The sequence below is a fragment of the Pleuronectes platessa genome, chromosome 21, assembly GCF_947347685.1.
Source record: "Pleuronectes platessa chromosome 21, fPlePla1.1, whole genome shotgun sequence".
Classification (NCBI taxonomy): domain Eukaryota; kingdom Metazoa; phylum Chordata; class Actinopteri; order Pleuronectiformes; family Pleuronectidae; genus Pleuronectes; species Pleuronectes platessa.
The window spans coordinates 7,127,856-7,154,722 of record NC_070646.1 but is presented as its reverse complement, the minus strand read 5'-3'; the positions used below and the strand labels follow the sequence as shown (position 1 = coordinate 7,154,722).

General features: G+C 43.6%; 1 protein-coding gene across 3 annotated transcripts in view; it reads left to right on the top strand.

Annotated features, from left to right (window-relative positions):
* pald1a (phosphatase domain containing paladin 1a) overlaps positions 1-26,867 on the top strand; it is a 46,529-nt gene that overhangs the window by 6,280 nt on the left and 13,382 nt on the right. For 2 of the 3 annotated variants that reach the window (XM_053413505.1, XM_053413504.1), the window contains 17 exons: positions 3,034-3,231; positions 3,433-3,535; positions 4,893-5,072; positions 5,518-5,682; positions 5,781-5,941; positions 6,531-6,606; positions 7,605-7,759; positions 7,917-8,013; positions 8,177-8,281; positions 8,573-8,668; positions 8,764-8,898; positions 9,146-9,262; positions 9,609-9,788; positions 9,944-10,141; positions 10,608-10,748; positions 10,876-10,947; positions 13,430-13,570. In XM_053413505.1, the coding sequence (XP_053269480.1) occupies positions 3,047-3,231; positions 3,433-3,535; positions 4,893-5,072; positions 5,518-5,682; positions 5,781-5,941; positions 6,531-6,606; positions 7,605-7,759; positions 7,917-8,013; positions 8,177-8,281; positions 8,573-8,668; positions 8,764-8,898; positions 9,146-9,262; positions 9,609-9,788; positions 9,944-10,141; positions 10,608-10,748; positions 10,876-10,947; positions 13,430-13,570 (2,307 nt within the window). In that variant the 5' untranslated portion in view covers positions 3,034-3,046. Of the gene's footprint in view, positions 1-1,309; positions 1,331-3,033; positions 3,232-3,432; positions 3,536-4,892; positions 5,073-5,517; positions 5,683-5,780; positions 5,942-6,530; positions 6,607-7,604; positions 7,760-7,916; positions 8,014-8,176; positions 8,282-8,572; positions 8,669-8,763; positions 8,899-9,145; positions 9,263-9,608; positions 9,789-9,943; positions 10,142-10,607; positions 10,749-10,875; positions 10,948-13,429; positions 13,571-26,867 lie in introns of those variants that run through there. The other variant, XM_053413503.1, reaches the window with a different exon arrangement.

Below are 26,867 nucleotides of genomic sequence, written 5' to 3'. Positions count from 1 at the left end.
TGCCCATGCTGAACGCCGCGTGGCTGACCAGCTGGGCGTGCATGTAGCAGGTACTTCTTGGTGTATAGTCTCACAGCTGATGTCACAGGCTATAGGGTAGGAACAGTAGGGTTTCTGATGTAGGCCTTTCAGTGAGAAACTGGAACTATTTATGACCGCAGTCAAACTGAAGTTTCTGTAAGGGAGTCAGTTCGCCTCATGTAACCCTCATTCGTTTCATAGAATAACTACTTTACATTGGATAAGACATATAAGTTCTGGCTTGTGGACGAGTGGGAGAATCTGTCATCAGTGTTTTATAACCTTCAACTGAACCACATAGGACCATGCATATTATCATGCATGACTGTGGTGGTGGGTGAAGGGAACCTACTGATTAAATGTTCTTAAAGTGACAGGGAACGAACATAGTTTGCTAGGAAGTCAAGGAGACACAGTACACATCTAATAGCTTCTTTTAATATTGTAATGCTTTGTTTCAATGTTTTTATGCATTGAATTAAGAGGCTTAAATAAAAGTAGCAAACTTATTTACTGTGAGACAATCGATTACTTTCATTTAAGTGTTTGTGTTCCACTATATTGTTGAACGCATGTACAAAACAATTCATCCCGCAATTAGAGCGGAGGAGATGGAATTTATGGGGCAACCAGCTATCGACATGCTTTGCTCTCACTTTTGGGGAGCACACTGGGGACACAGTCTATGTTTTGAACTGGTACATTTTTCCTTTCAACAAAATCTAAATGAATTTTAAGAGCACCCTCTGCTGGACCGCACGGCAAACTTCTTTAAATGCTTTGATGGACTTCTAGATTTCAATCAGGTCGTTACAGTTCCAATACTAAAGTTTGTCCCACATTCAAACAGCAGCTCAAATTTCACATAAAAAAAACGGTGACATCCTGACCGTACAGTATTACAGTCAACTGTGTGGTCTTTGTGCACAGCCTGTCCTCGTGAAAGAGAGCTGAACTTTTGCCATCTGGCTGCCAGATGTATCACTACTTCCCCTGGTCCCCTCAGTGGAGACTCGAGTCTGCCGCATGAATCGACTCCCCAACATCAGACAGGAGATAAGACGGGGGACGTGGAGGACGTGGCCTGAGAGCTCTCGGAAGAAGTCTTTGCCCAACTGTGCCAAGCGGCCGAGCGCTTTGAGCTCCCACGAGGGGTGTTTCCCACTGAGCGGGGGTGGGCACGGGGATTCAGAAAGGGAAGATTTCTCTTTGGATTGGATGCCAAGTTCTCACACTCTTTCTGGACCATGGCGGACAACAAGCAGCGGAGAAAAGGGTCTGCGAGCTCAGATCGCTCCACATTGCACACGTAAGATGTCCGAGTTTGGTGGATTGTTGCTGGCGTGTAGGTTTTTGTTGTTTTTCTTGTGGTAGTCCCAGAAAGGATGGCAACGGAGATGCTTTTGGTATGTGGTGAGGACTCAAATAGATCTGGGCGGCTGGGGCACAGTGTTCTTGAAAACTTAGTTTCCTTTTATGGAAGTTTTATTACTGGGTAGAGACTAAACTTCTTTTTTACTCTCGGTTCTCTTTTCTCTGCATTTACGTGATTATGTGATTTGTAACAAGCTGTAAAAGCATGTTTTTTTTTAGAAATTTTACAAAATCTCTGTCAGCAGAAAGATTAAAAAGAAACTGGATATCTTGTCGTCTGACCCTGGATAAGAGAATCAATACAATGTTGACCTGCCCACTCAGCGCCAGGCGCAACAAAGATGAGAGTAGTGGTGACTCATCCGTCTCCTCTCCCTCTCCACCGAGCCTCTCTGCTCAATCACAGTCCGGTCGGTTCAAAGCTGCAGATCACACAGAGGTGCTGTGGGCTCAGACGTGTCACTCTGCTGTGTCACATGAAGTCGATATTGATGTGGGATTGATTCTGTGCTCTTGGACAACACTTCGCAGCTTGAGTGTGACAGTGTGTGTAGCTGGGATTTTGTGTAGGGTGACATACTGTGCTTTATTAGGGAAGGCTGTATTTTTATGTGATTGTGCCCCTCAGACGCTGTGGGTTCCTGATCAGCCGCATGTTGTGAGTGATGTCGAGGAGCAGTGTTGTTCCTGAGCTTGTCGGAAGACGGGTTTGTTTATCTGCAGAGCTCCCTGCGAGGCTCCTTGTTTATTCAAAGGGGAGGAGGGTTGCTCCAGACATGCGGCTGGCTCGCGTGGGGGTCTGAGTGCTCCGTATCAAGTTGTAGGATTTGAATATAAATACTGTCACACAATCTGAATCAAAAATATTCTTTTTGATATTTGTTTCCAGTACATTATCAAAATGTATCACATGGTTCTTTAGTAGAGGTACAGAGAGCATTCATTTCCTTTGTTTTGTTTTTGCAAGTAGTTAAACCAAAGTGTTAAGCCACTTTCAGACATGAAATCTGGAAAATATCTCCAGGATTTGTTTCGGACAACGTGGCAGTAGATTGTCCGACACGTTCAATACAACAGGGAAACCTCCTGTAGCATCCAGGCAAGGGGTGGTGTCTGGGTAGAGCGTTCAGGATGCAGGGCATGATGTATATATTCTGCTGCAGAATCCACATGTTTTTGTTTACACGTGACATTTGCGTGTTCACATGCAGCCCGTCTGGATCATGCATGTCTGAAAAAAGCTTTTCACATGATAGAAATGTTTACCTTACGATGGGTTGACCTCAAAGGGGAGAGGATTGAAACGTATCCTCTGGGGACCATGACCCTGTAGTTTTTCAATAACAACCAAGAAAACCAAGGAATAGTCGATCATTATGTTTCACCGTCTAGATTCGATTATGTCTGTTCAAAAATCACTGCTGAGATACTTCAGTTGTAACCAAAAGTCTGACAATGCTAACACACACAAATATAAATATCAGTATGTTTTTTTTATCCAGTGAGGAAGTGGGGTCTTTGTTGTGTTGTCCCACCTCAAATATTCTGTGTGTGTTGCGGCCGTGTGCCGGCCTTTCTGCATGTGTGTGCGAGTGTGTTTGCTTCCTGTTTCTGAGTCCGCTGCGATGTCATTCGCAGCTGCTTGTGGAGCATGGGTACAACTGCCAGTGCCGCACCGCAGCCAGTGTCCGCAGCCTCGCCACTGGAGAGTGTCCACAGCAACGGGATGGCCGACAGCAGGCAGTCTCTTACCATGAGCCCCTTTCAGACAGTCAACATCCACAACAACAAGGCCAAGTCCATTATCACCAACAAAGTCGCACCTGTCGTCATCACGTAAGTCCCTCCTCGAATCCGCGTTCTCACAATTGGGTGTTAATCTCCTTTGATCACTGCGGTGACCTCCCCCCAGCCTCCGCTCCGAGTGTTTGCCCCTGTTATCATCTCATTTGTCAATCCAGGCCGGGCAAATACTGGCTGATAATTGAATTGACCTCTTTTCACCTCCCAGACCTGCTGTGTTGTTCTCTTTTACAGGTATAATTGCAGACAGGAGTTCCAGATTCACGATGAAATCCTCAAGACCAACTACAAAGTCGGGCGGATATCAGAAACCATGCCCGAGCACTACCTGGTGCAGGTAGGAACAACCCTCCCAAGAGAAGCACTGTCGTGAAAAAGAAGCAGATTCGTCTCACCTGTCTTTTACATCGGCCCCTTTTCACGTTCCCGTGTCAAAATTGCAGAGCGGTGCAGGAACATTGTCATGCGTCGCTTTATGATGTGGCGCAGACGCTGAAACGGGACTCGTTGTCACCCTCCTATCGGGGCTTTGAAGTGCTCTGCCCCCTCGTCTGCTGTGGCTGCTCCAGCAGGCAGTGTTAACACACAGCTTCTGTTTACATGTGTGGATGGGGCCGTTGTTTCACCGCCAGTCAGGCTGCATTCACACCACACCTTTTCAGTTTTAAAACACATCACAGTTGCTATGTTTACGTCTGCAGTCTAAGCTTAAAAGCCCCAAAAACAGAGAAGCTTGGAAACGCTGTGGTTTAGTTTGAAGACACCCAGAGCTGTGTCGTGGTGTGGATTGGCAAAACTGGAATGTCCCTACTTGAATACCTTACAGTTCCACCTTGTCGTTGATCCGAGATGGGAAATCACTCGTCTTACTTTTCACCGCTGTGTTTCTCCTTCATATCTCCTGTAGCCAAGCAACCAATTGCAGGGAAAACCATCTTCTTCCCAATCATGTGTTTTCAAGTGTGGGAGCGTGGACGGAGATTATTATTCATCCAGAGCTAAAGCACCCTAAAAGGATGGAGATTGTTTTAGTTTAAGAAACGTTTATGTCCACATTGAGGCAGATGAATTTGAAGAGACATCTCGTCCCTTCTGTTTTGGCCCTCCCTCCTCCCTCTCCTGAAAACTAAAATGATTTATCTACCACATGTTTTGAGTGTGAATCTGCTTATTGAAACAGAACTTAAGAATTCTAAGTGTGTTTTTGTTTAACCAACATGGAGCCAGTTGTTGGAACAATACCCTTGTTATTAATGTTCACCCCTTAATAAGCACAATCAAGCCGTTACCACTACAATAGAAATTGTCTAAATCTGCTCTACTGACACACAATTCAACGGATCCTGGGCAGATGGAGGTGACAGAGCAGAGATTAAATCTGTTGAGTCAACAGAGTAACCAGACTGTATCCGCGTTGTTGTTTGTCGACAGAAAGAGGACAAAGAAGAGATTTAGACTTTTTGTAATTGAGTTTGGGGGAAATAAAAAAATAACTAAAGAAATGATTTAAGTTCAGCTACAAAACTTAAATCAACATGTGAAAAAGAATTCATTTCACCCCCCCCCCCCCCCTTAGTGCTGAGATATTTGCTGTGGAGAGTTTACAAATGCTAATGAATGCTCAAGGGGATTTTGGAGGATTCGTTGGGACAGGGTCATGCTCTGAAAATGAATTAAGGGTCTTTGCCTTCCAGGGGGAGTACTTCATGGTCCAGGACGTGTACAGCAAGGCAGATGTCCTGAACACCACGGGCAGCTATGGGGCGCCCAACTTCCGCCAAGTCAAGGGATCCTACCCTCTGTACGGGATGGGTCAGCCGAGCCTGAACGGCTTCAAACAGGTCCTCCAGAGGCTCCAGGTGGAAGGACACAAGGTCACTATGATTTTCTTTTTATACACGCAAGTAACCCAGAAACTCCACTAAAGCTGGGATGCATGGTTGATAGGTTTACTGGTAGATCGCTCTGCCTGGGCTCTCTCTAGCCGTGTTGTCAGTAAATATTTGAGGAGTCAAGTGCTCAGCGGAGGCTGCGGCTGAATTGTAGAACTGAGCAAACAGAAAGTTGTGGTCACGTGTGCCAGTGGAAAAGTAATCTCTCGTCTTTGCTTACAGCAGCGAGAAACTGACCGTAATTGAAATGAAATTGACAAAATTATACGTGAGGCCTCTTGAAAACTCCTTACTCATCTGCTGCATGTCATACGACAAAAGATTGTTTCCAGTCGCTCTTGGCAGCGGTGCGGTCGGACTAAAGGCAGCGAGCGTTAGCTTTTAAACTTATCACTTGATGCCTATCTTACTGTGCTTTTGCAAACAGGAGGTTATATTCTTCTGTGTACGAGAGGAGCCGGTGGTTTTCCTGCACAAGGATGACGACTTTGTGCCGTACACCCCCAGGAGGAAGGAAAACCTACATGAGAACCTACACGGCCTGAAGAAGGAGGTGCTGGTGGAGAGCCTGGAGCTCACCGTCAGGAAGGAGGTGACGAAGGCGCACTCAGTCACCATCTGCCCCTGTTTTTGTGTGGTACCACACAAATGAATGTAGCCGTATTTAAACACTTCCCACTTCCTCCGCAGCTCCACGACTTCGCCATGCTCAACGAAAACATCTTCTCTGTCTACAATGACATCGAGTTCTTCAAAGACGAGCCCCAGAAGATCTCCATCACGTGTGAGGAGGACATCCATGTGACAGAGGAGGTCTATAAGAGGCCAGTGTTCACCATGCCGGCCTACAGGTTGTTTGCATTGCCCCTTTATTACCTCCTCGCCTTTCACGTCAGCTCAGACAGAATCATGGCTGAATGCTTCAGAATATAAAGGGCGGGTTATAAATAGTGTCCGTAGCCCTGTTTTTTTTTGTGCAGTGAGGGGTGTGTAAAAACGTAAGCTAGCAGCATCCTGTTTGCAGTCAGATCAGCAGACGGCTTTATTGAGACGTCTCAGGATGCTCGCAATGTTTCCAGAGCAGGAGGATAAATTGTTCCCTGAGGAGACTGAAGCCTCATCACAGACACTTCTAAAGTTTTGCAGCAGGATGGCAAGCAGCAGGATGTTTCAATATAGTATGAGAAGTGTAGGTGGTGGGTATGCATATATCATGTCATGTCATGATTCGGTTCTTTCCCATCATCCCTTGTTAGTCGCTGGACGAGGTTGCTATCGGAGACTTGGGGAAATTAGTAAACAAAGCATGAGGGGGCTCAGCTGTCCGGTCTTATTTTAAGTCAAATGTTTACGTGCAGTGTGTCTTGACCCACATTTAAGACGATATTGACACAACACAGATGCAGGCTCAACCCTTGCTGACCATCTGTTGTCTTGCAGGTATTACAGATTACCTTTACCGAATGAGGGAGCGCCGCTGGAAGAAGACTTCGACGCATTTGTTAACATTCTCAGGGTAAGCTCGCGTAAAAATGTCAATCACCGCGCAGGTCCGCCGATTAAATGAACCTTTTTTGGTCGTGCTGTTCTTGATGTGTCGTTAAAAGTTATTAATGACTGGAATATAGCCCGGGGGTGCATCTGGACTTTCTCACCAGAGAGAAGCTCTTAGAGTTTTTCTTTTTCTTTTACTGCATTCAGCCTCGATTCCGTCCTGCCTGTGCTAACAAAGTGTGATAGCTATTTGAAATAAAAATGGCAGAGAACCTGCAGCTTGTGCTCAACTTCACGTCCGCTCTTTGGTCATCCGCTCAGTCTGGTTTCCGTCCTGCCCTTCACTCACACAGGATGTTCTTTTCCCTGTGTTTTGCCCTTTTTTGGAGTGACTTGCAGCAGCCGGTCCAGTTCCCTGTGGTTGGAAAGTAGCTCTCGTTTCCCTTTTTTTACAACAGTGTTTGGATCAGAGCATTTGCTAAGGCCTGTGAGACCCTTTCTCTCTCTCATGCAATATTTATCACATGACATTTTCCTCCTTATTGAAAGATCCCACACTTCCCAATTATCTTAGTCAAACTTGCTTTAAAAATCTAATTTCTCATCTCATATTCCCCAAATTCTAAACCCTGTGACCCACTAAAACTGATTTCTGTCATGCAAGTTAAGCCCCTTGTCTAATAAGTTATATATCTCACTGACAGCTGCTAACATCTGGCATTTGTGTGCAATTGGAATGGATACAATCGGCATTCACGCCCGAGTCAGATGACTGCGGTAGAAGTAGGTTTTAGTAGACTCTGATCGGCAGTGATGGAAACAAAGCACCGGGGACAGCGAGGTGAGCGAGCGCCTCAGTTTATAGAGCGATGGTGACGTCTAACATGATGCACCGGGGGAAAACAACTGAAAGTCAAACTCCTCTACTGGCAATACCTGCTGAGTTTGGTGTAAATGTCAATGTTTTCTCATTTACTTACTGCTGAGCACGACTGACGCTCTCCTCCACATGTTTTCCAGGAGAGTCCCAGCTTGTCCCTGGGACACGATGCGTCCCGGCCGCTGCCGTCGCTGCTCTTCAGCTGCCAGGTGGGCGTCGGCCGCACCAACCTTGCCATGATCCTGGGCACCCTGGTCATGAATCGCCTGAGGGGGGATTCACAGCCGCCGTCTCAGTAAGAACTCTGCTTCTGACGCATCTGGAAAACTGGGAGAATGACCTCATCACAATCTCGTGGTGGAGTTTCGAAACTGGTTTCTTTGTGAAATCATGTTCTTTTCTTCTGGATGTCAGTTGAGATTGGAGTTGACCATGTTTGGTTTGTGTTGCAGGGTTGAGGAGGCAGCAGCTTCAGAGCCTAAACCACTTTTCCAGGTCATCCAGTCTCTGATCAACAAGCTGCCGAATGGACAGCAGGTCATGGAAGAGGTAAAGCAGATTACTGACACCATCATTACAACTGGTTTAAGACAAATATGTTATTTATGTTTAGGACAAATATGTTGTTATTATTATTTGCAAGATTATTTAAGTATTTTTATATACATGTTCTTAAAAGGTCAAATTACAATGTCTTGTTTGGATCTGACAGGTTGACCAGGCTATCGCCCTGTGTTCAGAAATGCACAACATAAAAGAAGCGATACATGAGAACAAGAGAAAGCTGGAAGGGATCGGAGAAGATTATCAAATACAGGTAAGTGTGATGATGATGTGCTGGCTTGCGATTTCCAAAGTCTTCTTCTGCTCAGTTAATGCTCTGCTAAATAAAGTAAGAGTGAGACTAAGTGTAATGATGCGTAAAAAGTCCTTTTCAAAGTGGGCTCTCAATCTGAGGGAGCACTTAATTACCAGAGTTGAATTTTTGACAGAGCATTCACAATGGGATCTTAAATGCAGATTGAGTTGAGCTGCTTCACTGGAGAAATAAAGAAAAACAATGGGTTGTTACCATGGGCAGACATTGAAACTTGTATTTGTTTCTCAGGGAAGCAGCACCAAAGACTACTTTCTCAACCGCACCATGCAGAGCTTGGAGCGCTACTTCTACTTGATTGTGTTTAACGCGTACCTTCACGAACAGGTGACGTGTGGATATCTTTACTGATGCAAATTCCTATTCGCCGGAGATTGGAAGACATGAAATAAACGTTTTATTTGTGCTGTTGCATTTTGCAGTATCCTCTTGCCTTTGTGTCCAACTTCAGCCAGTGGATGTGCTGCCATGCGTGGCTGTACAGACTGCTGGCCCACATGGACCTGTCGGAGCTGTCGGCACCGGCTGAGCTGGTCACCAGGGGAGCCCGCGTCCTGGTGAGGAAGAATGATTCTGTAAATTATATCTGTGTCTGTAACTAGAAACCAAAACCATGTCATGCAGGATACGGATTTAATTTATGTAAACCAATGCTACTGCTGATGTGACTCTTACCAATAAAGCTTGCTACACAATGTGCATGTGCATTCTCTAAGATCAGTCATCATCTTCTCACACATTCACGTAATCCTCTAAACCTTCAGTGTCTCATATACGCTATGTGTGTGATATGCGTGTGCACAGGTTGCTGATGAGTACTTGGCTCCTGACGTGCTCAGCACGGTGAAGGAGATGAAGGCGGTCAACTTCAGACGAGTGCCCAAGATGCCTGTTTATGGAGTCGCTCAGCCGACATCAGAGGTGCAGCATTGCATTAATACCAAATACCAAATGTTCCCTTAATCGTATGAAACCCAAACATAATATTGAATGGTTAAAGGGGAGTCTTCCATATAGAGAGGTTGCATTTCTTAAAAGTACTCAGAAAGAGAACAAATATTAAATAAAATTTGTAAAAAGAAAGAATATACGCATGTCCAACATCACAGAAATGTTATCTCTAATTTTGTAATCACCACCAGAATGCTTCCATCCCTGCTTGCATTAATATTCGTGGCAGTAAAAAAACTCTTGCACGCCAACTTGTGGCTGCCGGTGCAGGACTTCCACCTCCCCGTCCTCTTATCGTAAAACTTGCTGTGCTCAGGCCACCGGAGCCGTTTTGGCCCATCTGACGGATGAGAAGAGGAAGCACAGCCACGTGCTGTGGGTGAACCTGCAGGAGGAGCTGGTGTTGGAAGGAAACGGTCAGACTTTCACACCCAGGGAGCCCTCGTGCCTGGACCAGCACATTCCTATCCCATCATCTGACCCACAGCTAATAGAGGTAGAGTGGAAATGATTCTCTTTAGATGTTTTCAGAGCGCTTACAATCAGATTAATGATCGAGAGTGCTTGGGAAAGTCACTGGTTTTTACACTAGTTTTGCCCTAGCTTCACACAGCTGACGTGAGAGTGCTGTTGTCCCCTCATGGCCCGTAGAAACTGGAGACGTCTCTGAAGGAGGTGGTCCTGCGAGCTCAGAAGTGGCTGGAGGTGACGCTGGAGCAGGACAAACAGATGAAGATGTTTAAAAGCTGCATGACGGTCCAGGAGATCTTCAACCAGCAAAAGAGCTCCCACAAGGGCCTCGTCTACAAACGCATCCCTCTGCCGGAGTGCAGCGCGCCCAGGGAGGAGGTAATGACATGAGCGGAAGCATTAACAAAAATATACTCACAAACATACAAGCATGATGTGCCGAAGTAGTGTCTCAGTTCCCTGGTACCGGAGCGTTAGAGACATTTAATAAACCTAGTGCTCCCTCTGGTGGTTAAGACTGTGACTGTCATTCTCATAAGAACATCTAATAACCTTTTCTCAACCACCCCAGTTGTATCTTTTTAGATTTCTATTGGAATCTTTCACTGAATCGGTGGTAATAAATGTAAAATTAAGCTGGATGTAGTGAAATCAATCTAATGTTATATTTGACTTCATGCAACATATATAAAGAAGATTATGATAAACAGGACATTGATATGTTATATCATCGCTTGATTTCCTTATGAAACACATACATGTACGTCTAATTAAGACGTGTCATTGTGCAGTCTGTGTGTTTGTTTTTGTGTTTGATTTCCAATGCGTGTGCTCTTGTTCTCAGGATTTCGATAGGCTGCTGGATGCCATGAAGAGTTCCTTGGCCGAAGACTCCCGCTCAGCCTTTGTTTTTAACTGCTCCAACGGCAAAGGCAGGACCACAACCGCCATGGTCATCTCTGTTCTGACTCTCTGGCATTTTAATGTAAGATGCTTCCTTCTGCATGTTCATTCAAGCGCCTGTCATCGTATTTTGATACAGTTTCACCTGAAATCTCAATGAGGCTTTTATCATCTAAAATAACCTTCAAACCTGTGGCTATCTCTCTCAGGGTTTCCCAGAGTTTGCAGAAGATGAGATTGTTAGTGTTCCGGATGCCAAATACACAAAAGGAGAATTCGAGGTATGTATCCTTGAAGCAATCGAACCTTAACCCTCTCCAGCTTGCAAGGATAAAATATAAATTATTCACACTCCATTTTAAATGGAATAACAAGAAAGTATTGTGTAAACCCATATTCAGAAGAAATGCAATCTACTACCACCGCTGCTGTTAACTGAAAAGTAAAGCCGAGTGTTTAGCGCTGCAATAAAAAGTCAGTTAATCAAACAGTCAGTCAAAAGCAGATAAATATCTATTATATGGATTCGTGAATCATTATAGTTTGTATTAGTAATTTTGAAGCAAGAAAATACACTTGATACTTGATGAACATGTTTGGATTTTAAATAGATGGTCATAAAAACAAGACATTTGAAGACTGTTGGATATTAGACTTAAAATTATACGTTAATTTATTATCAAAACTATGATTAGTTACTTCTGTCTGTCTGCCTGTAGTTGTCATCTGTGGACTCCTCTTGTGTTGAGTAGTTATTGTCTGTGTGAGACGTCACCTGACAACCCAAACAGCTCCCACTGGTTATATAAGAACGTCACCAAGTGCCACTTATTTCTGCACGTGTTCCACGGTAAAGGGTTTTCTGTCTGCAATGTGTGCGCGGTGTCCTGCATTCAGATTTATGCGACAATGCACACAACACGACTGTGTGCTAAAGGATTATGTGTAGTCCTGGTTAGCCTCCTAACCTCTGACTCTGCACCTGTGATCGAAAGCGTGGACACAACCAAACCAGAAACCAAAGCTTTTCTCCTCTGCTCGGAAAAGCTGCTGTGAATTTACGCTGCTGGGGGTGTTTGTTCCTTTCTTGATTCAGAATTGTGACATTGAATCAGTGGTTGGAACCTGCTGGCTGTGTCCGCCGCACTGTAAACACGGACAGACAGAAAGAGGCACACATGACATGCCACTCACAGCGGCGCAGCCACCGCAGTTTCTGGGAAACAAAGAGCGGTCGGTCGCCACGGAAACCTTGTGCGGCCCCAGTTCCTTTCGAGGAAATGTTGTGTTGCTGCTCCCGTTGCCTTATCTGCGAGAAAAAGGTGCCACAGCCTCCCTCTGTGCCGCTGTGGTGTTACATAATCCTCTCTCCCGGTGTGACACAGACAGAGGAAGCTTCTTCTGATGAAGTGCAGCTATATAACGCTCCGATAGGAAATGTATAGAAAGAGCATAAGGGAAAGACATGCACAAACACATAAATGACGTTACCTCTTTGCAGGTTTTTGTAAAAAATCCATACAGGGCCTAGTTTATATCAGTGAATTTGGTGTAAACAAACCATTTTGAGAAAGCAGGCATGAAATACTTATAATGTAGCGTACATTTAGTTGCTCTGTAGAGTTCGTCCAAGTATTACAACGCATGTCAAATAGTAGCTGACGACATCATGTCAGGACTGACAGGCAGCGATCTTCTTGTCAACACAGAACCATAATCAAAATGTTTCATAAAGATGGATGTCTGACGTTTGGCCTGATGGTTTTGATCAGCTCTCATCGGAGTACGGCTTCATTGTGATGGTACAGCAGCAAACGTGGTGTGAAGGGTAGATGCTGCTGTAGCTTTATCTGCAGAGCACATTTCAAACACAAAGAGAATTCAAATTTCTTTACATAATCCGATAAAACAACAATTCTGGGCAGGAAAGTTGGATTTCTTCTTTACACGCAAACTCAACTGCAAGTCATTTTGTATAGAAAGATTGTGGATTATTCACTGAAAGGCTCAAGATCTTGTCTTCAAGATCAGAAAGAAACTGCAACTGCATCAGCAAACATCTGTACTTTTTAGTCCAATACATTTCCCCCGTGCATTGTGTTACATGTACACATTGTTTTTAAATTTAGATCTGATAACGAGAGCTGAATTGGTTCATTAATCCAATCAGAGCGGGCAGTTGATATTAGCCCCTGATATTAATATGATATCAGATAATCTGCAGCATTCCTTGTTGATATGAATGTGTCTGCATTATTCTTGTATTAAACAGATTATATAGTAGGCACAATTAATGATGTAGTAAACTGATGCATTAGGGGAGTAGGCTACATTATTCAACTTGGCAAATACTTTTTCTTTTAATACTTTGAGTCTGTACTTTTACCGAAGTAAAATGTTCTAGTTCTTCCTCCATCCCTGCTGTGTTGTGAGACGTTGCCAACCTCCATCCGCTGTAGGGGGCGGTTGTGTGATTGAAAGAGCAGAGCAGCTGCTAAATTAACCTTGTGTTGAGACTTCTTTTTGTGAATGAAGAAGGAAGACAGGAAATTCAATACTTTTATCCCCTCTCCTAACCCAATGCCACTTATTTGCAAAAGTTTGTACATGTGAGGAAAGTATAATGGGGCTGCACCTGCCTCTCCATCTGCTCAATTAAAATAGGATTCCTCCATTTTAGAGGCGGATTTCTTTGTGCTTCCGCAGTCTTGTCACAGCTCTGCAAACATTGCTTGAAACTCTTGGCCTTTCCCTGCCGTCCAGGTCGTGATGCAGCTGGTTCGCCTGCTCCCCGACGGTCACAGGATGAAGAGGGAGGTGGACACGGCCCTGGACTCCGTCAGCGAGACCATGACCCCCATGCACTACCATCTGCGAGAGATCATCATCTGCACATATAGACAGGTATGTCTCTGCGTCCCTGTGCTCTTCAACACCCAGTCTCTAGTATAGAGGGAAACAAAATGGAAAACCGAGTTTGAGGGGTTGCTGAAGAGTTTAATTTACTTATAAATGAGAAACTCAAAGTCCAGAAGAATATTCTGAATATCCCTTCCTCTCTGAATAATTTTTTCTCTCACGTTTAAATCCAACATCAAACCATAAAGGCCACAAACAAACGCTGCTTTCTTATGAATCTTCCAACGTCATGCCGGGACCAAATCAGTGCATTATCATGGACTTGGGTGCAGTTCCTCGCGGACCCCATAGATGGCGACAAAACTTTGGTCAATGTCTTCTCCCAGCCACAGCGGACCCTGAACGAGCGGGGGCCCTTCGCGGTGTAGGCAGGAGCTGCAGAGTGTGGAAAAACGCTTGTGGTGCAACATACGTTATCTCTAGAACTCAATGAAATTCCTCTGGGTTTAAATGGAAAAGAGCGAAAGAAAAAAAAAAAGTGGAGGGGGCGGGGAACGGCTGTGAGTACTTGTGGGATTTCACAGCTCTGTTAAAGTTTTATTATTTTGTGCTTGTTCCTGGGCCAAGTATTAAGTAACATTTCATATCAGTGGCAGCTGCTTTGTTTGTTACATGGATTGAGTGTTTCAGTGATGAGCTGAGTTTCCCTTCATTAAACGTGCTGTAAGGAGGAAATGCAGCTGAAAAAGGGGATGAAAAGTAGCTTCACCTTCATCTTTCGAAAGCTGTTCCTGGTAGTCAGACCTAAAGAGAACAAAAGAAGTTGGTGGTGGCGTTTCCGTCTCTGGACAAGGTCTCTACTGATGCCGTGGCCTCTGCTGGACCGCGGCTCAGTTTTAGCCATTTGTAATGCAGACTGTAATCATTGTGCCTCTGTGCACCGTCAGCCGTTCTCAGCGTGCTGGAGGCACCCGGTCCTGTCTCCACCGTATCAATGGGCCTCATTGTCCCAGGCACTCTGTCTTTCCCCTATACGCTCCCTCCGTCTGTCACTTTCTGGTGCCAGGCTCGGGAAAAGACTCGCCACCAGATCCCCGTTCACGTCGCTTCTAATGTAATTTTATTTCCAGTTTTATGCATATACCTTTTATTTAACACATATTCATGTTTAAATATAGTGAAGTGAGGAGAAACAGACCTCACCCGGTCCCAGAGTTGAAGAAGACGGTTTTGGTTCCAGGTTTGTTCCTTTGAGCTCCGCCAAGGAGGTTACGTCTTCATCTGCGTTTGTTTGTTGGATTGTCTGTTATTTAGCAGCATTACACAACGACTGGTGGAGGGATTTCCACACAGCTTGGTGGAAGGATGTGTTTCAGGGTCAGGGAAGAACCCATAACCTCTCCTTGCTGATTATTAACATTTTTAAACATTACAAGATATTGTGTTTTTTAGACATTTTCCCTTACTTCCCAGGGAATAATTAATGGATCTAAAATCTGACATATTTAGGTAATAACAAAATAGTGATATTTGTGTACAATTTGGTGCAGCTTAATTGAAAATAAGAAGAGTGTTGAACTAAAACACGGAAAGAGGCATTGAAAGTTATCCGCGTGGTTAGAGCAAGCTCGCGCACATGGATTGTAAAGGATGCATGGTTTAAATATTTTAAAAGGAAAAATTACAGTTAACGTGTTTGACCTCAAGGGTATACGTTGTATGTTGGTACAAAACAGATTTAAACGTAACGTTTGTTACTCTACAAGTCACTTGAAGCTGCTGAGATCTGTGATTGCAGCGACAAAAGATGTTTGAACCCGAAAGAAAAATACGAGACCGACAACAATACACAACTAATTCCAAAGTTAAGAAAAGATTGCAAGAAATATCACATTATTACTCGGTCTTACACATCCAAGTTTCTTATTTTTGTTCTATTCAATTTTGGCGCCTTGTCAATCTTGACAGCCAAACTTCGCCCACTAGTTAATCTTGACCAAAGTCTTCTTCATCAGCATACCAGTTTTTGCAAAACTGATTTTATTAATGCCACAGTGTACTCATACAGCGTTGTCATAACCAGTAGACGTTCTGGCCAAATCTCCAAAGAACAGGTCCTGGATTGTAATAAATCACAATGATCTGTTAACCCAGCCATAGCAGACCTCAGGTTGGTACTGAGATTCCCTCTCAGCCTCCCCCCGAATCAGCAGGCCAGGTGATAAACAGTGCCAGATGTTGCTGGAGCCCAGCAGGCAGCAGCGGACGAGAGGTGGGAGAAAGTGGGCTGAGAAGAGGGGGGAAAAACTTCACCCCCACTCTCTCTCCCTCTCTTGCTCCCTCTCCCTACTCATAGCCATCCCCCCTCTTCCAAAGCGCCCTCCCCCTCTTTGACAGTGGTTGGAAAATGTGTCTTTGATAGAGAAAAAATATATATTTACTCTGAGACCCTAACCGTCCGCCAGCTCTCAGAGGGGCCTGGGAAGGGAGGGAGGTGGGTTTTTTGAAGGGGTGCAGGGGAGGGGGCTCTTCTTCTTCTTGAAGGGCCTGTAAATCCCTGCTGCCGACCAGGCGTGACCCCACGTTGCAGATGCATCTTCTGACTTGGGGCCAGAGTTGGTAGAGAGCCTTCTACCTCGCCACATCCTCCTTTGCACATAGCTGCGGGGGCCTTTCTTTCCATCCGTTCGAGGTAGAAAGTCGACCCAGGCAGTCTGTGCACACCGGCGTCTACTTTGATAGTGTCCTGTGTGTGTTTACATGCTGCATTTATGTAACATATATGTATGCTGAATTTATGTGAAAAATGTAAAGATTTGGACTCGAGCAAGGAATCTGGTTACCGCTCTGTTTGTTTCCCTTTCTATCATCCACCTACACCCCTCTCATTTCTATTCATTATATCCAAAAGCACTTACATGTCTTTGGCTGTGCAGTATGTCACTTTTCTGAGCCTGCCGAGTGTTAACCTCCAGACCACCAGGCTGAGGATTGCACAGCCTCGTTTGATTCATCCTGTGCAGGCTGCTTACCCAGAGACGTCTCACCGCTCGGACAGATAACGTGACTTTTGAAGATCACTTGCTTCCAGCCAGTCCATCCGGACGTGGTTTAAAGCAAAGAGAGCGGAGATGAAGACATCAAATCTCCTCCCGCTGGGCGAGAGCTCGTGGGATTTCTCTTTTTTTTTTTCTTCTTCTTTTAATTGATGCTTTTCTTCACCCAGGCTGTGAGAGAACTGAAATGCATGCGGCGAGAGGGAACCATCACGCTGTGTTTGTGCGGGTGTGTGTCCAAAGAAAGGCCCTCATGGTTTGGACGGGGCAGTGGAAAAATATTTTTAGAAAGGGGAGAATGCTGTGAGCAGGTTTTCTTGAGGAAAAGGTAGTAAAGGTCTATAGGGAAGAAGAAGAAGAAGGGGGGTGGAACTAAGTTTGCAGAGGTTGTGGGGACCGCAGCAGCACTGGCTGCCCAATTATTCCTTAAAGAAAGAAGAACAAGCAAAATGAGAGACAGTGAGTGAGGGAGGAGACGGACAGCGAGGTGAGTTTAACGAACCCCATTGGAACTACAGTATATTTCAGCTTAGCTTTTTAATCTCCATTATTTCCAACGCTCATTTGGCTTAAGGGGTCTTTGTGTTCATCTCAATTAGAACGACCACTTGACATAAGTGGGCTAATTACAAGGTGGGGTCGGTCACAGCCAAAGGAAACATTGGCAGGAGAAGAGAGAGAAAGCCCACCTGAACCAGAGACTGGTCCCTCTTCTTCCTCCCTGGAGTGTGCGTCGACTCCTGAAGAGAGGCTCTTATTTAGATCCAGGAGTGCGGTGTGGGCGGGAGGCGGGGGGGGCGGAGGGAAGTGGAAGAGCCAGAGGTTGTTGTTTTTAATCAGAATTTCCACACACCGATGCCAATAGGAGTGTTTGCTGCGGCCGTCTGTCTGCAAAATGATTTATTTTGACTGGATCCTATCTGAGCAGGTGCAGGTGAGCAGGTGAGACCAGAGAGTTGTGTGTGGGTGTGTGGGGGGGGGGCAGCACAGATAAATAAAGCATCCCATGGGACTTTACAGAGGAGGTTTGTGAGCCAGTGGACCTACATGCACACGCAGCTGCTGCTACGAGTCAGTCACCATTCAGGAGCTCATTTATTTTCAGGGAGTTTCCATAGTTGTAAACTTGAAATGATCCTAAGATACATTCAGTTTAAAGTGCCCACTGATGAGTAATGTGACATTATCCTTGAGTTATTTATGCTCTCCGCGTATATTCCTCATTAATGATTTTATGCGCCTTGTATAGAGTCAATAAAGAGAAGGATTAGTTGTAGCCATGCAGCAGTTCCCACAGACAAGACCCTAGACGTCAACACGAGGTGTTTAGATTCTATATTGTAACCATCCAAGGTAGACACACCACAAGCGGCAAGATTGTGAAACGTTCCAGTAGTAGCCCTCGTGTTGTAAGAAACACTTGTTTGACTGGGAGAAATACTACACTACCCACAATCCTCAGGTGTAATAGCGACGTCTCTGATTGGCGGAGCTCACTGTTACCGTGGAAATGTTGACTACGTCTGCGAAAAATCACATCAGCTATGATCGCATCGTTCAGCCTTACTACACCATGCTGCTATGCAATACGCAACCTTAAAAACTTTATAAATACATACAAATATTGCATTTATATACTAACAGCAAGGTCAAATTCAGGAGTAAGCGTGCTGGAAGTTGTTGGTAAGGGATCATTCACAATGGTTTAATGGGACATGTAGTTCCTTAATAATTATTTAGGCAGTCCTGTATCCTTTACTTTTCCATTTTTCAATGTTATATTTTAGCCGATCAACCTGGTTCCGGTCTGAAAACTCTTTTTATAAGGATTATATGAAACGTCAGTGGAGAAAATTAATGGGAAAGAGTGGGCAGTCACTGTTCCAGTCTATAGAGATCATTATAAAACAAATCAGAAAATCAAATACAAAACTACTGTTTATAAACGACACAAAAGTTATTGCACATTTTTTAGAGGTAAGTAAACTGGTGGTAAAAAGTTTTGCGACAAAGTGCTTGTGACTTCTAAATGATCTCTTTGCTGGTTTCCTGCTCCCTGACTGTGAGCCAAACAAACCCCTGTTAGATTATGATCTGCGGTGTTTATTTAAAGCCATATGTACCACGGGGGCACTGACGCAAGTAAAGTCACTGAATAGCACGTCTTCAACCAAAGCTGAGGGGCCAATCAGGGAAATCACCTGAATACTCCACATAATACTCAAACCCCCTGGATTGCAGTCATTGTCCAGATTTTCAAACCTTAGTTACTGAGAAACGCTGTACTTTAAAGCACCACTTAGCTGCTTTGTTTCTTACATCCAGAACCAGCATGTTCTCAAGTGGCAGAGTGAGTGATTGGAAATTGAACATGGAAAAAACCTCAGAACACAAATCCGATCTGCTTGTTTCTGACCTTTTCATTTTTGTGATTTGAAACTCCGATGCGAGCGTAACACCCAGACTTGTCACTTCTGATTCAATCCAAGGAGTTTGCTGACCCAGATTATTTTCCAGGCATTTCTCTTTTTGGATTTTGGGCCGACTAAAAGGATTTCATTTTTATCCTCATTAAGCTTTTGGAAATTATAGCTCATCCATGTAATTATTGCTGAAAGACATTCAGTAATGGAGTGCAGAGCATTATCAAAATGTGGCTCAGCGGCAATGTAAAGTTGTGTATCATCTGCGTAACTATGGAAACAAACATTGTGTTCTCTGCTGAGGTCACTCAGTGGCAGCATGTGCAGTGAGAACAAAAAATGGCTAAGGCAGCTCCCCTGTGCAACCCCACAACAGCTGTCAGACACACCATTTCCAACGCTAACATAGATCTCCCTCCTTTTAATGTATGTTTTGAAACAGGATGGGAAATTGTGTATACTTGTCTACTAGTTTAACTGACGCACCTTCCTTAGAATCCAGTTTAGTGCAACATTTAAAATGTGCGGATAAAAATATTGCAAACATATCTCATTATAATGCAATACAATGACTGTAATACCTCACCTTGTTGTGATTTACAATGTATTTTAACAACATCTGAATCTAAATGTTTGTTTTCACCTTTTTCTATCGCTACAGAAGGAATTTCCGTTAGATCCGCTTGTTTTACATCAACAAACCACATGGTTTCTTCTCACCACCCGTTGTCATTATCATTCTATCCCACTAATGCCAAGAAAAATACAGTGTTGTGCGAGCTGGCAGCTGTTGCTCGTCTATTTGTGTGTCCAGCTCACAATAACAATGAGCTGTTAGGCGGCTGAATGATACACGTAGCAGCAGGGAGTCCTTTGATTGCATGGAGTTGTTTGACTCAGTTATAATCAAAGGTGTTGGAGGCTGGGTTGTTTAAAAAGCACGAGATAATTAGTTACCTTGAATGTTTAAAATCAGCTTCTCTAATTGTTAAAAATGGAAATAATATAGTAATCTTCATCCTTACAAATGAAAAGTTGCAGAAGGATTCAAATGCATTGTTGCGGTGGCTTTGCTAATGTTAGCAAACTTAATGTTGGTAACAATTGTGTTAACGGGAACATAAGCTGTTATCAGACATGTACTCAATGTCCGGACATTTGTGTCCCCGAATTATCCCGACATTGTCTTTCACATATGAGGAAAGCAGCAGGAGATCCACGGGACAACTGGAAAATCTATGTTTAGCAACATCTACAAATGACAATCGTACTATCATGCTAAATGTTAATCTACAGTAAAAAAAATATATTAGAAAGTGTGCTACCATAAGCTTCTGTTTTATTCCAACACAGTTACTGCTGCACCAGCAAAACCAGAGAGTAAAACGCTCTTTATTGCTTAAGAAAAGTAAGGGTTGTGTTATTTCTCACTTTTCTCACATTCTTTCCTCTGAGGAAAAGAGATATTTTATATAAGTAAAAGTATTAATACCCCAGTTTATAAATACTCTATTACAAGTGAAAACCTTGCACTCGAAAGCCTTTGCTGTCATCGTAATTGTGGCTGTTTATTTCACTTTTCAAGCTCTCATGCTCTCACTCTCTGCATGTTGACCAGTTTAGGAATTGTTATGTTTGCCTTCTACTCTTGTCCCCTTTTACCCTGAATAACTGTGCTGCCCTGGCCTGCCCTTTGCCCTGACCTCCCTCCTGTCCCCCACCTCCCTCTTAACCACTGGCCCCATAACAGCGCTCCAGAACTGGCTGGGCGCTGCACAGAGGGGTTGCCATTTCCTGCCCCCACACACTAAACCTGTCATTGCCCGAGGCCCACAGACCAGGAATAACTGCTTCCAAAACCATGCACGAGTGTTTAAGCATGCCCCCAGTGGCTGTGGTCATGCTATCCCTTGGATCCTGCTAAGCCCCCAAATCATTTCACCAGCTAAAGGTGCACCTTCTTTGTCTAAGATTTCACACCAGCCATATACTGGCACTGAACAGATGCCTACGGGAATACAATCCCGGTGGTGAAGTGACTTAAATGCCAGCCATGTGGAATATGCAGGAGTCGTGACTGGGCCGAGTCGCTCCAGGAATCACACTTTCAGTAATGCCCCGGCGAGTAGGCTGTGTTTCATACGTGAGGACAGTTGAGCAACAGATGAATCCGGTGTTAATGACGCCATAACTGCTCCCAGAGTGCCAACAACTCTTACAGACAGAAAGGAACATTCAGAGCTGCCTCGTCAAATTACCTTTTCTCTTCCAATACCAAGTACAACACGGTTTCTTTCCGCATTCGGGAATCAAATCATTATAATAACACAGATTTTACACATCCCTGGTGTTTAAATTCTGATAAAGACTGCATGGCACAAGTTATTTGTGAGTACGAAAGTGGTTCATGGCCCAAACGCATTCCATAGATTGACGCAGGCAGCTGCTCAGGTGGTGAAATCCATGTGTTGCTGTTTCTGTGACTCAAATGCTAGACAGGCTTATTCAAAGTGAAGTCTATATGCATGCCAGGAGCCCTGGCTCTATATCATTAGAATTAGTTCCATGTTTGCTTAAGCTGCACTTTACCTCAGGTGGACTTGCGCTGGGCCGTGCTTTACTGCAATCCTAATGTCAAGAGACGATTATCATAGATTTCGCAGCCAGTTAGTTCATAATAATGTTAATAAACGTATATAACAGCGTTTTGGTGCAACTTAGGAGCATGGTGTCTGTTTTAAGCAGTCTCTGTGCTAACATTTGTTGCCATTTATGTGATGTTCAGCGTGAGTGTTGAGATTTAGACCTGTTTATGGAGCTAGAGCGAGTTCTTCCACTGGCATCCAAGAATATCTGTACCTAATTCCATGGCAATGCATCCATAGCTATTTCAAGAATTTTCCAGGGGAACCAAAGACTTTCACCAAGCTGCTCTTCACAAAAGACCTGGTGCCTTCGCAAGATAAAATTCAACTTTCAATACATTGGCTGAATTTAAACCACAGGCATCGATTCGAAATGTAATTTGTGGCCAAGAGTACAAATTTGATGAGAAGAACTCTGGCAGGTTTTTGAAATATTGAGTGTCTGATTATGTGTAGCTCACAGACATACCACTTAAATTCCCCAGAGTCAGAAATATTTTGATAGGTCGGTTAATGATTGATACACAGCTGGAGCTTCGGTGTGTCTCTGTTGCCAGGCATGTGCACGTACAGAATGTACCATAATGCTTGTGGTTAATGTGGGCAGATATTCCAGTCTCTGTGTAGGCTAAGTTGATGAGCCCCGTCTCCTCCTGTGGCTGTGGCTTTTTCTAATCCAAAAGCCTATTAACCATTTTTATACTTACATTCCTTTTTTCAATTCCCCACGTTGGATTATTTTCAGGGCTTATTTGTCTTTCATTTAATGTGTTAGAGTATTATTTTCTTATTTTTGTGTCGCATAATATATTCAAGGAAAGGTGAATCTGTGTTTGGTTAGACATCTGGACTGATTAGCTGGTGGCAGATCGGGGTATATACACTATGTAATTGACACAATTTGCCCCTAAACTCCACCTCAACCTTGACTTCATGATTCAATCAGCGTCGTGTGGCTGAGCAACTGGAAAAAGACCGACGGAGGATTGGAATCTGTAGAAACCATTAACATAAAGGCATCTCCGTCCCCTCCTCTCGCTGGCTGCTACATGTCTTCTCTGCCCCTCTTGAAAAAGGAGGTCCGTGCACGATCTCCATCCATGAGGATCAGCTTGAAACCAGATCATATATAACATAAATATAACTTGCGTTGCTACTGGCCAAACTGGCAGATGGCAGACAGGGTGGGTAAATGTACACATGCTGGTTGGGTGATTGCAACCCCGAAGAATATGTAAGAAATATGTTGCTTTGACTCTAACACTGAGCATCTGGCCTATTATCTAAGAAGATTACTAAAAGATTTGATAAAATACAACTCCAGCTTTAATAGTTTTAAATATAACAATCATAATATATGTCACAGCAAATTTGAAATATAATGTGTGAGGAAAATGTAAAAAAATGAAGACTGCAGCTCTTAACACTGCAGAGAAACGGCTCCATTATAAATAAGCTGTAAACATTTTCCAGGTACAAAGGTCAACTCTATTATAGCACTCTACATTTTAAAAGGAGAAAAGAAATGTCACATTATTTCCTGCGAAATGAAATTAGAGGAGACAATTTGAAGTTTCATACAAGACGAGCTGCTCTCTACATAAGTGTGATATTACCTAGGTGTTAGCGTTTAACATGGGTTTCTATTATAATGATTAAAGCTACTTGAACGTGGGAGACACCAGGTTATTTTCATCCTTTGTGTCATCAGAGGACAGAAATTCATACGAAGGTACAAACTACTTATGTATCTACTAATAAATCTACAGGTTTAATTTTGAAATCTATTGTGTTTATGTTGGGTAGTGGTACATAAGGCAAATTTTTATCTTCAAGCTTTTTTTCTCACTACTTTCTCACTTAAAAAAAAAAGGAAGTATTTAATACACATTCTTATTAAGTTATAAACTCTCAAAAGTCTATAACTTGGCTTCTTTAGTTCCAAAGTCATCCTGGATGGAGAGCAGTATTAAAGATTGCAGTTGGGCCCTGGTTTGGTTCCACTTAATGAACCTACCTAAAACCAGCGTGTACTGTAAACTTGACTTTGAGTTGTCTGTTCACGGAGTCGGGGAGCCATGTGTAGGCTGCCTGTCCACCCCAGACAGGTTGGGGTTTAGTTTGGGATTTGGGTGGGAGGTGTTCTCGTAGAATCTGATGAATGGCTGCTTGTGCAAACCTGGGTGGGAAGGGCCAATATGGATTGGCCTTTTTACCTCGGCAAACCCATCAGAAGGTAATTGGCACCATATGTCAAGCAGACGGACCGCTCCATACTGTGCACGTCTCACATGCAGCCCTCGCCCACAGAAAGGCTTGACCCTCAACCACTTAGGGATCAAACTGTGGGGCTCCATTCAATATTACTTTACTCCATGGATAAGCCATACTTAATTGTTTTTTTTGAAAAATATTATTATCCTACATTTAATAAAAACATCTACATTGTACAGTACAGTACAGTTTGTCTAAGGCGCGTTGTTTTTATTTACTGATTTGCTTCAGCTTTTACTGAATGTCCTCAAATCACAACTTGTTTTGTTTCCTGTTGGAAAATAACCCGACTGTACGTTTTCTGTAAACATCCTCTTACCATAAAAGTATACATATATACATATTTAGATCAGATTAACATACAAATCTTTAGTTTTTTTCTTCCGGAAACTTTCAATTAAAATTGGTTTGGTAGTTGTGGTGTAATGCTAACAATCAAAAAGACACAAATGAGGAGGTATTGAGCTGCAGATCATATACTAACGCACCTATGGGTATGAATTTTTATCGTTATTGTCACAATAAGTTTCGGTGTTCAGTTACAGCGCTCGGTGTTTGTGAGGCTCAGCTTTGTGGAAAGATGCTGAGTGACAGAGAGTGGGTGTACTCTCTTTTGTTCTAATTCACAAGCGACCAGAGCTCTGACCTTAAACTACAGCCTCTGCTGCTGAGTAAACAAGCTCAGCTGGCAGTGAGGGCAGATTAATACCAATGGTCCCGGACACACAGCAAAAACTACTGAGATGGAATATGGACCGTCCCAGTACACAGGCACTGTACATATTGATTTAGATGCTTCTGAAAAACATTAGGATCAGAAAAAAACCGACTGACTTACTATTTCAGAGCCTCTGGTCTTGATTTTACTTCTTAACTGGTCTGATGTTTCTGTCACTGCCTTATTAACGTAAGCGCCGAGAGATGTCGTCGCTGTCAATGTTTGGAAAATACGTGGAAAACAGCTTCAAGTGAATTCCCCCCGTAGGGACTGGCACCTCTACATTGGCGTTATATCTATTTTTTTCAGCCCTGGAGGTTTTCCTTTTGATTGATTGCAAGAGACGGACAGAAATTGCCAGTGCCCTCAAACACCCTGGTGATCAAAATGTCAGTGATTTGATAAATCTATAGCACTGGCCAGCCGAATTGACTGACATATCTGTGTGTGTGTATGTATGTGTGTGTGTGTGTGTGTGTATGTGTGTGTATGTGGAGAGACTTTCACAGCACTAACTCGTTATTTCAAGCTAGTGGACTGTGTGAATATAACCATGACCACATGACGACATTCATCATAGTATGTCATAATACACCTACACCTGCGGGGCTGTGGCACCTGTCCAGATATGACATGTAGTTGTTTCTGCAGAGTAACACGTTTTTAGATCATGCAAGTCAAATCTAAAATAGACTAAAACTTTCACTGCCTGCACCATCTCCACTTTCAAAAAGAATACGAGGGAGCAAGAATAAAGCCGATTATTTCCATGTCGATGTCGAAACAAATCTGCATTGTAAATCACAGGGATTATTTCCACGAACTTCTAAATCCGCCGATAAATAAAACCAAGAGCTTGAACGCCGCTCTCTGACGTGCTAACACCGTGCGCTCACGAGTTTGTCATTTCACACATGGCGTCCAAATGCTCCTCCACCGCTTGTGATCGAATCTCACCCCCCTACCCTAAATACGGACGTCCTATCTGTTTGAAAAAGACCAAATTATGTTGTTTTTAGCCAGTCCTGCAATACAGATGTGTGTTGTCAATGTTTGTGTGAGTGAGGGAGAGAGGAGGAGGGGGGGCTGCATCAAGTTCTACTAGGTCAAGTTCTACTAGGTAATTGGATTCCACTCATTGGTCAGTGGTCATCCCCTGGGCAGGTGTTCCTCAGTGTGACCCAGACTATAGCCAAAACTGTCCCAGACCACCTCCTAATGTGGTCTGAGTGATTGGATCTCAAATGCGTCCTGGATGCGTTGAACCCCGGGGATGGACTGGGACTGGAATTGGCCAAAACATTTTCAGATTTTGTCTATTTTGCTCGTAAATGTGAAGTTGTACTGCGAGCGAAGCAAAGGCACCACAATTCAGTTTAGCTTTTGCCTGACGTCAATGACAAGTGCTGCCAGCCTCTCTATAGTCAGAGTATTTGCCTGTGCACAATCAAAGAGGGCCCACGGTGCCCACAGGGTGACTTACCTGGCGAGAGGTGATACCACCATGTCTGTCCAATATTGTAGGAAGCAGGAGGCAAGGAAATGGTTAACTTGGTTTATAATAAAGACTGGAAATGGAGGGGGCATAGCTAACCTCAGGCTACCAACACCTCTGAGACTGCCTCACGTTATATCTCGTTTCTTTAGTCTCTGCAGAAACCAAAGAGTAAAAATGGTAAGTTGTGGTTTTCCTCTTCCTGTGGAGAGGTGTTCACAACTCTTGGCCAAGAAGCACTTCAGCACAACAACCGCCAATAAAACACCAACTTGTTTTTAAACAATGCAACTTGTTGTTTTTTTATGGATAAACAAGTGAGTTGTAAAATGTTAATTACTGAGGTTTAGAGGTGTGGCTAGGTGTTCTTCTTTTTTATACTTTTGGACAGATCCATGCTAGCGGTTTCTTTCTGCCTTCAGTCTTTTAGCTTCTCAGGGAAAGTTCCAGGTTTTGGCAGATACACATTTAGACGTTGAAGCAGAACCACTCATGGTCATTGAATAACAAGTGAAACTCACCTGCTCATATATATTAGTTTGTGGTCTTTACCAGACCAGTTACCATGACCAAAAGATTGAAAGCTGATATAAAGAGTTTATTCTTTGTTGTTAATCTTAGCGGAATGTAGCCTGTGGCTGTAATTTTCTAACTCAACCTGACTGAGCCTGAGAGAAAAGTAACCAAGCCCGACCTAAGAAACATTAAAAAACTTAAAAGGCATCCGTACT